Source organism: Pochonia chlamydosporia, chromosome 2 (assembly GCF_001653235.2).
Source record: "Pochonia chlamydosporia 170 chromosome 2, whole genome shotgun sequence".
Lineage (NCBI taxonomy): Eukaryota > Fungi > Ascomycota > Sordariomycetes > Hypocreales > Clavicipitaceae > Pochonia > Pochonia chlamydosporia.
The window spans coordinates 3,810,406-3,826,342 of record NC_035791.1 but is presented as its reverse complement, the minus strand read 5'-3'; the positions used below and the strand labels follow the sequence as shown (position 1 = coordinate 3,826,342).

General features: G+C 51.1%; 4 protein-coding genes across 4 annotated transcripts; 2 read left to right on the top strand and 2 right to left on the bottom strand.

The window, feature by feature from the left end:
- Positions 1 to 4,844: 4,844 nt before the first annotated feature.
- VFPPC_03236 (sulfate permease) lies at positions 4,845 to 7,460 on the top strand (the record flags this gene model as incomplete). The annotated part of the gene is made up of 5 exons (XM_018282764.1): positions 4,845 to 5,097; positions 5,153 to 5,298; positions 5,362 to 5,902; positions 5,968 to 6,833; positions 6,900 to 7,460. 5 exons carry the CDS (start codon positions 4,845 to 4,847, stop codon positions 7,458 to 7,460), a joined length of 2,367 nt encoding a protein of 788 aa, XP_018147377.1.
- Positions 7,461 to 8,560: 1,100 nt separating this feature from the next.
- Positions 8,561 to 10,863, top strand: VFPPC_13430 (hypothetical protein; the record flags this gene model as incomplete). Its single annotated transcript, XM_018291207.1, has 2 exons — positions 8,561 to 9,368; positions 9,425 to 10,863. The coding sequence occupies 2 exons, from the start codon at positions 8,561 to 8,563 to the stop codon at positions 10,861 to 10,863; spliced, it is 2,247 nt and encodes a 748-aa protein (XP_018147376.1).
- Positions 10,864 to 11,005: 142 nt separating this feature from the next.
- On the bottom strand, positions 11,006 to 12,802 carry VFPPC_13429 (glycosyl hydrolase family 47 protein; the record flags this gene model as incomplete). Its single annotated transcript, XM_018291206.1, has 1 exon — positions 11,006 to 12,802. The coding sequence occupies one exon, from the start codon at positions 12,800 to 12,802 to the stop codon at positions 11,006 to 11,008; it is 1,797 nt and encodes a 598-aa protein (XP_018147375.1).
- An 809-nt stretch (positions 12,803 to 13,611) lies between these two features.
- Positions 13,612 to 15,626, bottom strand: VFPPC_03235 (kinesin motor domain-containing protein; the record flags this gene model as incomplete). Its single annotated transcript, XM_018282763.1, has 4 exons — positions 13,612 to 14,265; positions 14,328 to 14,995; positions 15,052 to 15,316; positions 15,372 to 15,626. 4 exons carry the CDS (start codon positions 15,624 to 15,626, stop codon positions 13,612 to 13,614), a joined length of 1,842 nt encoding a protein of 613 aa, XP_018147374.1.
- Positions 15,627 to 15,937: the final 311 nt, after the last annotated feature.

The following is a 15,937-nucleotide window of genomic DNA, read 5'->3' as shown; positions in this document are numbered from 1 at the left end:
ATTCGGGTGTTGACTTTGGGTGAAAGAATTGAGGTTAAATGAGCGGTTTCGGCAGATCGAGTTTGTTCAAGAGAGTGTCGAGTCTAAAGTGTATAGCAAAAAAAAAAATTAATATGTGAAATGCCGAGAAAAAACAAAGAACGAAGGATTGTGATGAAAAACAAAGAGTTCACAGCAACAAAGAAGAAAATGCGCTGTAGCTCTTGATGATGAGGATGAATGAAGAGAGAAGAAGAGAGAGAAGGCAGTCCGGTCGAACGCGTGAAGTGATCTGCAATGAATAGGGAGACCACAGGCCCGTGAATTACCCCTGGTGCCTTGTTTTCTTATGATGAGCCAGATGCACTGCCTCGTCCCACTAATTGCCAGGCCGGGCTGAGGATTTGATGTGTCGACGCGCTGACACCCTGAGCAGTGGGTGAGTTTTGGGGGGTTTTCCAGGGACACACACACAAACAATGCTGCTGTAGTCCAGTCTGGTGCCATGGGCATGTGGAGATACGAGAACACGGAGCTTCACCTGCCCCTGCCGAAGTGGGTCTTGGCGGCCAAGAAGAGTGGCGTCCTTGGCTCTTCATTGGCTGCTTCCGAGCAGCCGACCTGCAGCCAGCATGGTACCTGACGCTCCGAAATACAATTTGGCCAGATCCTCCAATCTCATCAATGGCACTTGGGAAACATGAAGCTCAATGTGGCACTCGGGGAGGAGATTTCGTGGCGATGGCTGAGAGGTATGCGAAATTGCTACATAGATTTATTGGAATTTCTATTTAAATCCTCGTCGCCCTCATTAGCCGTACGAAGTACGGTACGCATTGGTAGCGTGGAAGAGTCTTTATCTGTTGCAATTCTGGGTTCAAGGTACACTTTCACGGCAACAATTTCACGACAGCCTTCGGAAGTCCCGACAGGCCTTCCAATGAAATCACACCACCACCACTGTCTGAATATTTACGTGCGACCTGGCGGAGCACCTAGTGTCTGGCCCAATTTGGCGATTAATGCGCGGTTATAGATGGTGAGTAATGAATGGTACTTCCCGTCGAGTGCCAACGGTGCCCTTTGCTGCAAGGACAAACAAAGTCAGGATGGATTGATGGAGTACTCCGTGAATCCATAATGTGGAGGATGTCACAGTTCTGGAGAACAAAGATGGAGAACATTCCGAGTCGTGGCCAGTCACAGCGGCATTGCCATGACTTGAGCTTCTAAAAATTGCTTGTTTCTTGAGGCTTTAGCTGTCCCGGCCAGCCGTTTCCAAGACACAAATGCCTTGTTTTTCCCAGCCATCAGAAACAGTGTCTCGCCCAGGCGTCATTTGCCGCACCATTCATCAATGTGAGGAGGAAACTTCCCATCATCTTCGCCAGAGCATCAAGCCTTTGATTGCTCAGGACCGGGTAAATAGAGTCACTCTACAACTCAACCGGGAACCCGTGATCTCGCGATGAAGCTGGGACGTCACCAGCCAGGAGTATGACGCATTCGAGTGCAAACTGATCGAATCAGTAAAACAACGAGTCGTTCTTCTGGAACTCGCCGTTTTGCATCTCCAGGGCAGCATCCATCAGCCCCTTCTGCTCGTATTGCATAAGGGCTGATGCTCATGTTCACCAAATGGAAGGACATGGCCTGGTCGGATCGTTTCATCCAACCCTAAATCGGGCCTACCAAACTCGATGGCATGCCAAAGTGACAGACCGATTGTTTTGTGATTTCAGTTCGTTCATAGGGCGATGTCTCACACATCACCGCCGGTTTCGTTGTGATACAACGTCTATGCTGGGAGGACGTTGAGAATCCGCCAAGATCACGGATCCATGCATGATACGACAGCTGTCGCTAGTGTTCCATGCATTTGCCAGCTTGTGCCTCCGGCTTCAAGACCATGCGCAAGGCAGTAAAAACTATCAAAACAAATACAGCCTTTTCCGGGGAGAGAGTGAGCTGTGGTTCATGAAAACCGGCGAACAAATGCCAGGTTCAGGTCATTAGGCACGGAACTGGCAACTGGCTTTTGGCCCGTTCCGAGATTCGGTTGGTTTGTCTCAAGCTTTGTTCCGACTGCCTCATGTTCGTTGGATTGCTATGTGCGGCATCTCCGCCTGGAAACAACAGAGAGAGGATGAACTGAGCTGCAATACCAGAGTGTGACTTACTGCTTATGTACAAAGTGCGAATGCGACAGTTGTGATCATATTATAGGCGATGTCATTTAGGCGTGATGAATTTGAAACCAGTCCAGGGTAAGTGAAAGTTACCAAAAATTATCTGCCACGGCTTGCCAGCTGCTGCCAGCTGGCACAAATACGAGTGGTGGCAATTACGACCCTGGCGACACATCTAAGGTCAGCAAATGCTGCCTCCTCCTGCATCTCAACCCACCGCTCTGCTTTTATTCAGATTTGATTTCCCTTGCAAGTGATATTTGTGATTTCTCCGCATTTCCTTGGTGTGTTGTGTTCGGGCCACCAGGGACTTGAGACATGAGGCCGACGAAGTCACACTGCACTCTGCTCTGTGCCCAACAGAGGCAAACCACATCCAGCTGATGTTACTAGATGCGTTGGCCGAACCTTCCATATTTGCCTGATCTGAAGCGCATGCATGTGCATATCCACCAGACGCAACAGCTTTTCTTTCCCCTAGAGACTTGCTCAACGACCAGATCCCGCCTCATCCGGCCTCGGTTTCGCCAAGATCAACCACCTGCACTGGCAGTACTATACGCCCATACGGGATCTCATGTCTATCAAAAAAGGTGTATCCCAGCCTTTGGTTCTCCAGCTCGACACTAGCAGTGTCTAACAAGCTACTTCTTGTATGCCCATCTACCTAGGTACCTATTTGGGTACTTTGTGGCCCTAAGGTTCGTTGCTTGGCCGTTGCGCTGGTTCCCTTCAAAGACGCGGCAAGAGGTCAAACGAATAAAAGTACATGATCACCACGGATCTTCTGCATAATCAGGGTTCTCGTGGGTCCGACGGAGTATCGGTATACTCTTTTGGAGCGAGTGTCCGCGGTATGGTTCGGAACGGGTCGTCGTCCTTTGGCAGGGTATGAGCACACGACAAAGATTTCCGGCCCCCAAAAGCCATCAGCAAAGCAAATAACGTGTCAACGAGAAGATATCACATCTCGTAGCCTCAGAGCGGCAGAAATGGAGAAACTTGACCAATCAGGTATGCCTCTGATGGCTGTGTCGTGGTAGAATCACACTTTCGAAGCAGAGCACGACCAACAAGTGCGCTGGCGTGATTTTGAAAAAGAATTGCGTTCAAGCAACTATCGAACTCATTAAATTCAGCTCTAAGATCACACAGAAGAGATAGCATCAGGGATGCGCCAATAACTGCTGATCTTCCTCAGCCTCAACACAGGCAAGCCTGTCTGCCCAACTGAAACAGCTTGTACCTTCCCCCCAATCCAAGCCCAAAGCAACCATCTGGGCAAGTCCCGGGCGGGCAGGGAAGGCTTGAAGAATGGGCGGGATTGCATTTTCGGGCGCTGTCTACTGTCACGATGCTTGAGGAATATAGAATCACGACATGCGCCCCTTCGTTAGCCAGGCCATTCATATCGAGCGCTGTGGTGAGCTGGGAGATGGCGTCATCACCGTCCAAACATGTCGAAACCCAAGACGGGATCTGACCCACTCAGACGGGTTGAGACGAGATGAAATGACCTACACGTTATTGGAAGGTCCATCCCGCAAGATGCAAGAGTCAAAACAATAGACAGAAAACTCAGTGTGGCTTTACGGGTAGCAGTTGAGATGCTGTCTAAGGAACAATGGGGCGGCCGATGGACCACAATCTCGGTATGGATTTCAGTGGCTTGACGGTACGCTTGTTCCTGAAAATGCTGTGTTGAGACATGTGAGAACGTCTAGGTGCGGTGGAACGGCGCATGGCAGGAAAAATTCAAAAATTAGACGCCCAAATATCGACGGATCTTTCTAATCGACGAAGGCTCGTCAGGAACAAACGGCCCAGTATTACTACCTCTCGGTTCATCGCTCATCCTGACAGCCGACGGACCATGATCCGATGCCTTCATAGGCACAGGGTTACGACGAGATGCGGAGAGATGCATCGAGCTCCGGAACGAGATGACAGAAATACAATACGATGCAAGACAAGACAGCACAGGCAACTGTCTTTGCAACAGCTCCACGTGCAGCTCCAGACTTGAGACTGGACAAAGTTAGATGTATGCGCGGCAGTGGCTGACACTATGCTTGGCAGATCGAGCTATGGCTTCATAGAGTGGGCAATCTGTGGACAAGTTGTGGTCCAGCTTGTCCCCATAATTGGCTCATCGACTCTTCCTTGTCAGCACGCGATTCCAGCTTCTCCATATTACCAGACCCAAAATGGGCCCCAAGACCAGCACGCAATCCGTGGCTAAAAGAAAGCCATCGACGTTGTCCGAAATCGATTAGCCTTCGGTGACGCGATGCAGGCGTATTGTATTGGGGACTTGGGTACGGACCAACGCAGAGACCCCTTCGTCCAGGGCACAAAAAAAATGTGCTGACAAGTCCACCCATTCTGGTTCTGGGCTCGGTGACATTAGTGGCGTTGGTCTGATGAGAGCAGAGAGAAGATAGCCAACGCATCCGCCTGCATACAGCTCGCATAATAAGATGTAGACCTGTCCACCACACACTCAAGTCATACAGGAATTCATCATCTTTCAAATTACGGCAGTCACAATATTTTCCACTGCCAAGAAAGAGGCATTCCTTGGCCAAAGCCCTTTATTTGTCTAGAACCAGGACGTTGATACCTTCTTGTGCACCGTTTGGAAATCGTTGCGCCAACGCAACGACTAGGGCCGTGATGACGCCCACACCAACAATCAAGGACCGCCTGGCCAAGGCTGTCGGCTACGACTCGGACGATCGAGACGACGATGTTCCTTCAATTTCCAATGCCGACCTCTTTATCGAGCATGAACCAACTGTCGGCGAGTTCCTTGCCGAAATCACGCCAACGTTCAAAGGCGTTGTGAATTATGTGGCCAACCTGTTTCCGTTTGTTCATTGGATCGGCAAGTACAATCTGACTTGGTTGATTGGGGATCTTGTTGCAGGTGAGACGGCTTCCTGTCCCTGGAGAGGTTGTATCCTGGTTTGACACTTCTTTAGGTATTACGGTTGGCGCTGTTGTCGTTCCGCAAGGAATGGCATACGCCCAGCTCGCCCAGCTTGATGTCGAATATGGGTTGTACACGTCATTCATGGGTGTTTTGATCTATTGGTTCTTTGCTACTTCCAAGGATATTACCATTGGTGTAAGTCATCATTTTACAGAGCCGCATGGATTGGGACTTTCGATTGCTGACTAGTGATCACAGCCTGTCGCGGTTATGTCTCAGGTTACAGGAAACATTGTTCTCAAAGCCAAAGATGAACTGCCCGACGTTCCTGGCCACGTTGTGGCATCTGCCCTCGCTATTATCACCGGTGCTATTATTCTGTTCCTCGGACTGGCCCGCCTGGGCTGGCTTGTCGAGTTCATCTCGCTCCCAGCTATTTGCGCATTCATGACTGGATCTGCTATCAACATCATCTCCGGGCAGGTGCCTAAACTGATGGGAATCAGTGGCGTCAATACCCGTGATGCACCATATATGGTCATTATCAATACCTTGAAGGCCTTGCCCAAGACCCAATTGGACGCGGCTCTTGGCCTGACTGCCCTTCTCATGTTGTACCTCATTCGGGGATTCTGCTCCTTCATGTCCAAGAAGCAACCTCATCGTGCAAAGACATACTTTTTTCTCTCGACACTCCGCACCGTCTTTGTTATTCTGTTGTACACCGCGATCAGTGCTGGTGTCAATGTCAGCCATAAGAAGAAGCCGAGTTTTAGTCTTATCAAGGATGTGCCTCGAGGTATACGCGCACCAAGCCATCGGTTCGATATTGTTGCAAAGTATGTACGCTAACATTTACTCCAGGTTTTCAACATGCTGCTGTTCCGGAAGTGAACACGTCAATCATCAAAGCCTTCGCCTCTGAGATTCCGGCCGCTGTCATCGTCATGCTCATTGAACACATCTCTATCTCCAAGTCTTTTGGCCGAATCAACAACTACGTCATTGACCCGTCTCAGGAGCTTGTCGCCATCGGCGTTACCAATGTCCTTGCCCCATTCCTTGGAGCGTATCCTGCTACCGGATCTTTCTCTAGAACCGCTATCAAGTCCAAAGCTGGTGTTCGAACTCCTTTCGCCGGTGTTATTACTGCGATTGTCGTTTTGCTGGCTCTGTATGCTTTGCCTGCTGTGTTCTATTACATCCCTAACGCTGCTTTGGCTGCTGTCATCATCCACGCTGTGGGTGATGTCATCACACCCCCAAAAGTCATCTTTCAATTTTGGAGAGTCGCGCCGTTGGAGGTGCCCATTTTTCTGGCGGGTGTCTTGGTGACGGTGTTCAGCACCATTGAAAATGGTATTTATACTACAATGGGCGTCTCTGCTGCTGTCCTGGTGTGGCGCCTGTTTTTGAGCAGGGGCAGGATGCTTGGAGTGGCTCGTATCCGCACTGCGAGAGCCAACCAGAAACTTGGAGAGAAGCAAGCTGGTGATTCAACGGTTGCAGAGGAATCCAACGAGTCTCTGCGGAAAGGATTCTTGCCTCTTGACCATGAGGACGGATCTAATCCGAGGGTGGTTGTTCAGAGCCCTTACCCTGGCGTCTATATCTACAGATTTGCGGAAGGCTTCAACTATCCCAACGCGAGTCGGTACCTCAATCATCTTACCGAAGTTATCTTTGCGGAAACCAGGCGAACAGATCCCGGTCTTCTGGGTAAACTAGGGGTTAGTAACATGTTTACAAAAGTCTCATCATGTATTTGGACGTCATTGCTAACATAATCTGCTTAGGACCGAGCCTGGAATGACAGGACGCCACGAAACCTGGACACTACGAAGGCTGACACCCGGCCGACGTTGAAAGCCATCATCCTCGACTTTTCCTCGGTCAACAACATTGATGTCACTGCTGCGCAGTCCTTGATCGACGTGCGAAACCAACTGGATCGCTATGCTGCACCCGGCACTGTCGACTGGCACTTTGCTAACATTGAGAACCGCTGGACAAAGCGGGCACTTGCAGCAGCAGGTTTCGGATACCGGTCACCAAAGCCCGGGCCTGGCGAAGGACCAGGACATTGGAAGACCATCTTCAGCATTGCAGATCTTGGTGGTTCAGACAGCGCTGCCAAGGCGGCTGAGGCGGCTGAGATTGGGGATAAGAAGTCTGTGCGAGAGTACGACATTGAACAAGCTGGATCGGATTCATCACGATTGTCAGACAAGGACGTGCCTAGAAACCCTGGTAGTGCACAGTTGGTGGCAATTCAGGGACTGAACAGGCCGTATTTCCATTTTGATTTACAAGAAGCGGTAGAGTCGGCGATTGCGAACTCGGAGCAGAAGGGATAAACCATACCCAGCCATTGCAGTCAACATGGCGATTTGCTTTTGACATTTGGAGCTACACTTTTTGGGTTTATTTGTTAGAGCGCAAACATGCATTTTATTTAGCCAGCATATATCATGATTTGCTGAGATTTGAATTGGAGGAAGATACCAGCGAGTATAAACTTGCTAAGTACCATATGCTGTACTTGATAATATACATTGGATTGTTGGGGTTATCAATCAGATTTGGAGTGAATTTTGAGTGGCTAGTGACGCAATCGTGCATTTGCATTGAATATGGAAGTATGGAAGTACCAATTTTGTTGACAAGTACTTCGTAGATTTGCGTTTGTGGGCAGCAATCAATTGCTGGGATGGGTGAGGTTTAATCCCGTCGCTATCTAACTGTGTGCCCAGTACTACTACATCATTCACCGACTTACGGAACACTTGCGTTGGTAATATACTTAGGTATGCATCGCTGGTGCGGTTGACAGTATGACAAAGACGCGGCTCAAGTTTGTCAGATTCCACAAACTGAGTTGACAGTCAAACGGTGGCGGCCGAAACCTGACCGAAGAAGCCGGCTTGGCTTGTGGGCACAGATTGACTGGTTGAGTGACGTTGAAGGAGGAGTCTTGATTCTGCCATGTGGAGAACGACATGGGAGTTTGGGCCAAACGAGAGCAAACATCAATTGATTGAACCAGAGCAGAGCAGACAAGGGCGCAATTTATCCCCGGCGAACCCGTCTGGCTTGGCGATTGCAATGACGGATTGCCGTCAGTCCAGAGACACTGAGATTGGGCCGGACTGGCGCTAACATTTATTGATTCGACTTTTTTAACGATTGATGAATTTATTACATGCATGTGGTGCTAGACTGGATGCCGGGGGTCCACCGTGACATGAAATTGCAACAGCGCTAGCCATGCAACCATGATGTCTGGTGGTGGAAGTGACGGCAGTATTTGTAAACTCATTCGCCTGCTGCCCGTTCCTGACGTAAACGTAAACCCGTTATCTCGATTTCCTCCCCTGTATTTTGTCTTTTTCTTTTCCTCTTCTCATATGCATCTTTCTTGGTGTATCGTGCCGCTGCTTCAAACACATCAATCCTGATGGATTCGGATCCGAACGCTGGTCCGTCGCGATCGCGGTCCCAGCGTTCGCTTCAAGCCCCATCTGAGCGCAACCGAGCTTCCTCACTGTCGACCTTCTCGACCAGCCATCCTGGACCTGCTACTCCAGCCGCATCGGATGCACCGGCCGACGAGTACTTTGAACCACTCAGCTCAGCGGCCTCGAGAAGATCACGACTTTCAGTGGTATCTCATGGTCGACCGGGTAGTGTTGGCGCGTCCGATACAAATCCTGGGGAACGACCTCGACGACCGAGTATTAGGATACGCAGGAGCTCTGTTGGCTTAACGGGGCAGTCTACACACGGCACAGAGCATGATGCCTCACAACAGCAGCAACAGATCGATGGCGGTCGGAATGAAGGACGACTTCGGGGAAATCGACCGCGGAGCGTTTCGCAACCTGGGCCGGTGCCGCCTATTGGGGGAGATGCTGGTGCTGGGAGAGCGAGGAATTCACGGCGGGCGCAGCCGCAGATTGCGCTGCCTAGACTGACGGAAGAAGGATCACGGCCGACTATGGCGGAGTTGGGATTGGGAGGGACGTCGCCTTTGTCGCCGAGTGCCTCGATGCCTCCTGCTCCGGCTCCTGCTCTGGAGAGGAGCCATAGCGCCGGTGAGGTGGATGTTGATGAGGAGGCGAGTAAGCAGCATAGGAGGAGTTTTGTAGGGAGGATACTTCGCCCGAGTTTTAGGAGGTCGTCTGTTGCTCCGCCGGTAGAAGCCGTTGACCCTAGAGATACGGATGAGTATAACGAGGAGCTTGTTGACTGGCTGGATATCATTGGTACGTCTTCCACTATCTGCATTCAACCTTTTGAAGCGTGGCTAACGATGATGTAGATCCCGAGGTCCAGACGCTTTCTACACTGACAAATGTTCAAAACTCGCTCTTTATCCCTGACCTGGGAAGCTGGGTGAATCGACGACCAACATATGTGCTATCACAACCGGAAGCACTCCCGGCACGACCTGTTCCACCGAGAGAACCCATTCCGCCTCCCGAGGAACCAACTATCCCAGAAGAACAGGAAGAAGGGCCACGACCAGAAGAGGAAGAACCAGAGCAGACACCGTACATCCGACGCACGGATACAATCACCTCGCGACTATCAGACTCGCACTATGCGGCGCTGCCTCACGGCAGAAGGCTAGAAGGGTGGTCAGCAGCCGAGAAGTGGGAACTAGACGACCATGTCCGTCACATGCTGCATTCGCGACGGTCCAGGTTCAAGCGCCAGATGAAGGGATTCGGGCAGTACGTTCGTCGGCCGTTGGGATTCTTCGTCACCCTCTACGCGACGCTCATTACATTATTTGGTCTCGCGTGGGTGCTGTTCCTCATCGGATGGATCTACGTCGGCGACCAGCAAGTCTATGCCATTCACATCATCGACAGTGTCCTCGTCGCGCTGTTTGCCATCATGGGCGACGGTCTCGCCCCTTTCCGCGCCGTCGACACCTACCACATGATTTTCATCGCCCGCTACTCACGCATCATTGAGAAAGCAAAGAAGAAAGCTGCCAAGGAACTCGAACGAACCGATTCCACGCCCGAGGTTCCCAACACGGACACCTCCGAAGAAAAGCAGACAAACCCGCCGCCGCCTCCCCCCCAAGCACATCATCCACCCACCGTAGAGGAATCTCCATCACCACGCCAAACTCCCACCTCAGACTTCACCGGCATACCGCCCATCACCCTCGACGGCGACAACAACCCGGAAATCGACCTCGAAGACGCCAAATCCGAATCCTACTCCCTCGAATTCGACTACCTCACCCCCAAGCAGCGCAAGTCCCTGGAGCACCACCAGAAGAAACTGTCCAAGTCGCACAGTTTCTACAAGCCCCACGAGACGTTTACGCACCACGCCTTCCCGCTGGGCCACCTCATGGCTATTATCATCCTGCTGGATTGTCATTCCTGTCTGCAGATCTCGCTGGGCGCGTGTACGTGGGGCATAGACTATCACCACCGCCCGTTTGCCCTTACGACGGTGATTCTGTGCGTGAGCATTACGTGTAATTTGACGGCGGGGCTGGTGATTATGTTTGGGGATAGGAAGACAAGGAAGAAGGATGTGGTGGAGTTGTTGAATAGGCAGGCTCTTACGGGGGATGCGATTAAGAAGTTGGAGAGGAAGAGGGGGAAGGAGGCGGAGAGGGAGAATGGGGAGGGATCTAATAAGGGGAGTGGGGATAATGAAAAGGAGGATGATGGTGAGAAGCGCAAGGATAAGGAGATTGAGGTTGAAGTTCCGAGTGAGAGGGCTGCATAGGGCGTGTGAGGTCACATATAGGTGTTTATGGAATCAATTTTCAAACTTTATTACATTTCATTTCATTCATTTCATGGCACGGCAGCCTGTGATCAAAAATACGGAAAACCTCTCCAAACCCGACTTCACTCCTGAATTCCCGCTACCGCAGCCTTCTAAACGGATGAGCCTCCGTATTAAACACCCACTCATCCAAACTAACCAACTCCGGCTCCGCAAATATCAAATAAAAATACTTGAGCGTCTCGCCCAGCCAAAAGCTTTCCATCGAGTCACTCATCTTCACGTCCTCTCCTTCCGGGGGATTCATGCTGTCGACCGCACTGTTGGCCAGCTTCGTCGACGTCATGTTATCAATGGCCTTCCACATCTCCCACGCCTTCTCCTGCCACTGCTTGTCCCCCGTGATGCGGTACATGATGAAGACGCTCTCTATGGCTTCGGGCCGCAGAATGTACCGCGAGTCCATGACCTTGGCGAAGCCTTCTGGCAGACGCTCCTTTTTGATGATATCGGCGGCTTCTTTGGTGCCACCGCCCGCTTCGTGCACCTTCATGACGTCTGCGTGCCAGGTTGCCTCGTTCCAGGGGCAGGATTCTCTGTCCGCGCAGGGAGTGAGGTAGAACGTTTCGGGCATGACGCCCGTGGTGAAGGACTTGTAGGCCCATACGCAGCCGTTGGTGAGCTTTTCCCCCCATGAGAGGTGGTCGTTGTTGGAGGTGAGTTTGCCGCCGAGGGCGAGCATCCCGCCCGTGAAGCAGGTGAGGTGGCCGGACGCGGGCATGAGGTCCTTCTTGCGGGAGGGGTCGTCGTCCTTGATGTCGACGAAGCCGGGGAAGAGGATGTCTTGGCTGGTGGGCGACATGGGCCGGTAGAAGAGGTTGGTGTTGGCGGCTTCCATGCTGCGTGTGTACATGTCGTTGTATATGCCGTCCTTTTGGCCGAGGAGCGCCATCATCTTGGGGAAGTATTCGTAGGTGCTGTCGGCCATGCCGCCGAGGGTGTATGTGGTGCCGGCGTCAAAGTACTCCTTTTGGGCGTCGACTACGTGCGGCCACATGCCGGGGAGTTTGGTCTTGGTTTGCGAGTCCGCGAGGAGTTCGCTGATTTTCTGGACCGCGTCGTAGTACTTGGGGTCCTTGGTGATGATGCTGAGGCGCGTGAATTCCATGCATAGTGAGCCGATTTCAGCGAGGAGAGTGGTGCTTTGCGCTTCTTGCTTGTATCCGTAGGCTGCGTCGTGGAGATTCCACCGCGTAATGGGTAGGTGGTTTGGCGTGTCGAATGCCTTGTAGAGCATGTCGCCGACGTTGTGTGCTTTCGTAAGTAGCCGCTTATCGCCACTTAAGTCATACGCGGACAACAACCCACCGAGAAACCGGATGGTCGTTTCAAATACATTAATTTCTCTGTCGGACGTGGAGAGGAAGAGCGCATTCTCAGCGACATCGTATACTGCCTCGTCGAATTCGTCCTTGAGCCCCATTATCCACAGCGTGTCGAGAGAATCGATGAGCGTGGCTCCCCATCCGCCAAAGGTATCTTTGTAACTGCCCGACACGGGAGTTACCTCATCTCGCAACCAGGCGTACTTTTTGTATGATTTCCATGCTTTGAGAAACGATTCCTTGATGTCGTTTTGGCGACCTAGGCGGATCTTCTTGTCCTCTGCCGATTCAGCTGCGAAAGTGGCCTGAACGGGTGGTAACGAGGCAGCTGCTGATGTCGGCACAGGTCGGAACGAGTCAATGGGAAAGTTGTGCTTAATGTTCCTCCAGAAGTAATCCTTATCGGGCTCGTATTTGGTGTATCCCGTCATGGGCTTCTCGGGCATTGCGCCGCCGGTGGACGCGCTGAGCTCCCATGCTCGCCAGACTGTGAGGATGATGAAGGCGGCGAGGAAGGCAAAGAGAATCCTCCGCCGGCCGAGGGTGAACATGATGACTATTGAATGACGTTACATGAGATGAGATGGATAAACTACGCGAAAGAAGAAGATGAAGATGAAGAAAATAATACAGGAGAAGTGAAATGGGCAGAGTGGGTGAAATCTGGATCACGACACATTGCCATGACGATCGGCCAGGCATATGATTGTTTCAAGGGCTAAGAGCTGCATTGTGGTTGGGCGACGGATCATGATTGGGGGAGAAGAGAACCAGAATGGAACATTGGCGGCATTTGCATGCCGGAGTTCAATCAGGTGCTGCATTTTGGAGGTGGACTGATGAGCTTCAGAGGAGCTGGGGGTGGATTAGCGGCGAAGATGGGCCCGCGGCTGCAAGCTTCAGGGGTTCACTCCAGGGGTTGACAGCTGCATGCCAAACTGACGTCAGGAATGAATGGGTCAACTGGTCTGTGTTGGTCCAGGTCAATTCGACCAGTCTCAATTGATTCATCTCGTCATTGTGACAATCTATTCATTTCATTTAACACAATTACGATACTCCATCGCGTTCGGAATTATCTTTGCGCTGCGACAGAGCACCTGTGCTACTAGGCACCATTTTTCTATTGCAGTATAAGTACAAGTATTTGATGAGCCTCAACACCAACTTGTGAAACTGCACAAGAGTTGTTGTGATGGGAGCTCTCAAGTGCTCTCCCTTGCACACAAAACAGTCACCAATAGTCCAACACATGCTCGACAAAATTGTCTCGTGTCAATATGGCCCAATACAAGCCACGGTTATTCGCCATGAAATATTGACCAAAATCTAACATTGAACCTCCCTACCCAGCAGCACCTCATACAGCCAGGTGGTAGAACCTCGTCGCAGAATCATACTCCAAAATCACCTCTTTTTCCATATCATCCACATCCACCACCACATACCGCCACACGCTCACTTCAAAAGCACCAGGAAACACAGCCGGCAACACCATGGCGCACAAATACCGCTTGGCCTTGCCATCTGCCGTCTTGTTTCCCTCAAATTGCGCATCCACTCTGCGGCCCTGCGTATCTTGAGTCGTTGGCCCAACCGCCGCTGCTGGGCACAGAATCAACGCAATATTGAGATCTGTCCAGAAACCGCCGACGTAGCTATTCTTCTTTTGCGTCCAGGAAACGGCCATTCCAGGGCGAATACGGTCTTTGAATGGAGTAGACTCAGCAGAGCCGTCGAGGTCACGACTGCTTGATCTGTCGAAGCGCTTGAAGTGTCCTAGCACTGAATCCGGGCCATCATCCTCGTCCTCCTTGCCTTGGGCTTTCTCCTTGGGGCGACGAGAATCGACATGAAGTTGCCATAGCTTGGATCGAAATGCAAAAGCTTGCTCGTGAATAACACCCGGGGTCTTGAGGCATCGACTTTCAAACTCTGGGGCAGGGAGACGCACAAGTTGTGCGCCAGTCTCTATCGGAGCCAATATCGCGGCATCAATCGCTGGTGAACCAGACTGACAAAACGAAAGCTTCTTAGTAAAGAACTCTTAAAACTGGTAGATGCTTCTTCACTCACATTTGCTGCAATCCACTCCCGCAACTGCTCGTTATTCCACGTTGCTGGCACACTCTCCCTGTATTTAACCTCCTTGACTTGTGGCACAAAAACTCGCAGCATCTCGGCATACCTCAATGTATTTCGACTCGCCGAGATGTCCAACAGGCACGGGTTCACACAAGCCATGACGACATTCTTGCAGCTTCTTGTCCCCGCCGGATCAAACACATGCTTGAGAACCTTTGTCAACGCACTCTGTCGAAACGGGACATACGGCTTCCTCTTCGTCTGCGTGCCAACAGGTGCATCTGCTTCAATCTTGCCCCGAATACAGTCCTTCAGCACTGATAAACTAATGTTAATCTCCTTTGCCTCCTTCATTCGCTCAGCGCTGTGAGTCTCTCTATCGCGCGCGGCTTCCGAGCCCGCCAGGTCAACAAGGTACAGGATACCATCTTCCGCACTGGGAATGTCCTGAATTTCTACGCGTATGCGGCAAATCGCGTGGGAGCGAGAGGAAGTGTCGTTCTTCTGGGTTGCCTCTGTGCGACGGAACTTGGTCGCATATTCAATGTGCGCGAGGACGTCGGATGTGCTCTGTACTTGGTGTTCAAGGGCACCTGCGAGTTGTGTGTTGCCGAATGAGTCTTCAAGCACGGAAATGGGCCGTCGACTATTAAGAAGGTCTGTCGATGAGCATTAGTCATTGTAATTGGGGAGTCTGTGACGGATCTTGGGTTACCGAATGCCGAATTGCCTGCGAATTCTGTTACGGAGATGTAAATTTTACGGTCTCCTTCTAGATTGCTTTCCAAGAGGTCTTTCACAACCAGCTTTTCGATGCCACTAACTGTGAATGTTTTACCGGAACCCGTTTGTCCATAGGCAAATAATGTTCCGATGCCGCCGCCCCATACCCAGGAGACGAGGTGCTTCACAGAGTCGTTGTATATTGCTTCGGTTGAGGCGTCGGGGCCATACGACCGATCTACCGTGTAGTTGGAGGACTTTATTTTCGAAATTAGCAACTCATCCTCAAGTGCCATTGTGTCTATTGCATACTCGAAGAACTGGCTTTCCCCTTACGGGATGCCTCAATTCGTGTGCATCAAATGTCCCCGGCTCATGCACCCTCGTAAAGATTGATGATGGCAAGCCTTCAGCCGTTTCTTCATCAGACAAGGGCCGTACACGAGCGCAGACAATGTTATCAATGGATGTGCTCGAATTGGGTGGTTGTTTGGGCTTTGCTGCCGGCTTGACTCGTTCAATGAGCCATTGATAGCGATCCAAGTTGCTTCTGATGAATTCTTCCATTGTTATAGTTGTGCAGTTGTGACGTGCAATTGAGTAGAAATGAGCGTGTTGATGATGTATTGAACAGTTGGAAATTAGAACTATTTGTATTTAAAAACACGGCTGCCTATTCAATTGATTCACATGAAGCTATGCGATGACACTTGTATGACTTAGATATTGCTCCCGGCGTCAAGGAATCGAGTCGCGACTTTCCTATTTGAGATGCATTGTGAGATGGAATTGGGTAGTTTGTGGATTGTTGCTGAGCAACGTTTGCTTATGCTGATGCCTGGAAATGAGAAACCAACTGCAAGGGTTGGGTTTAGATT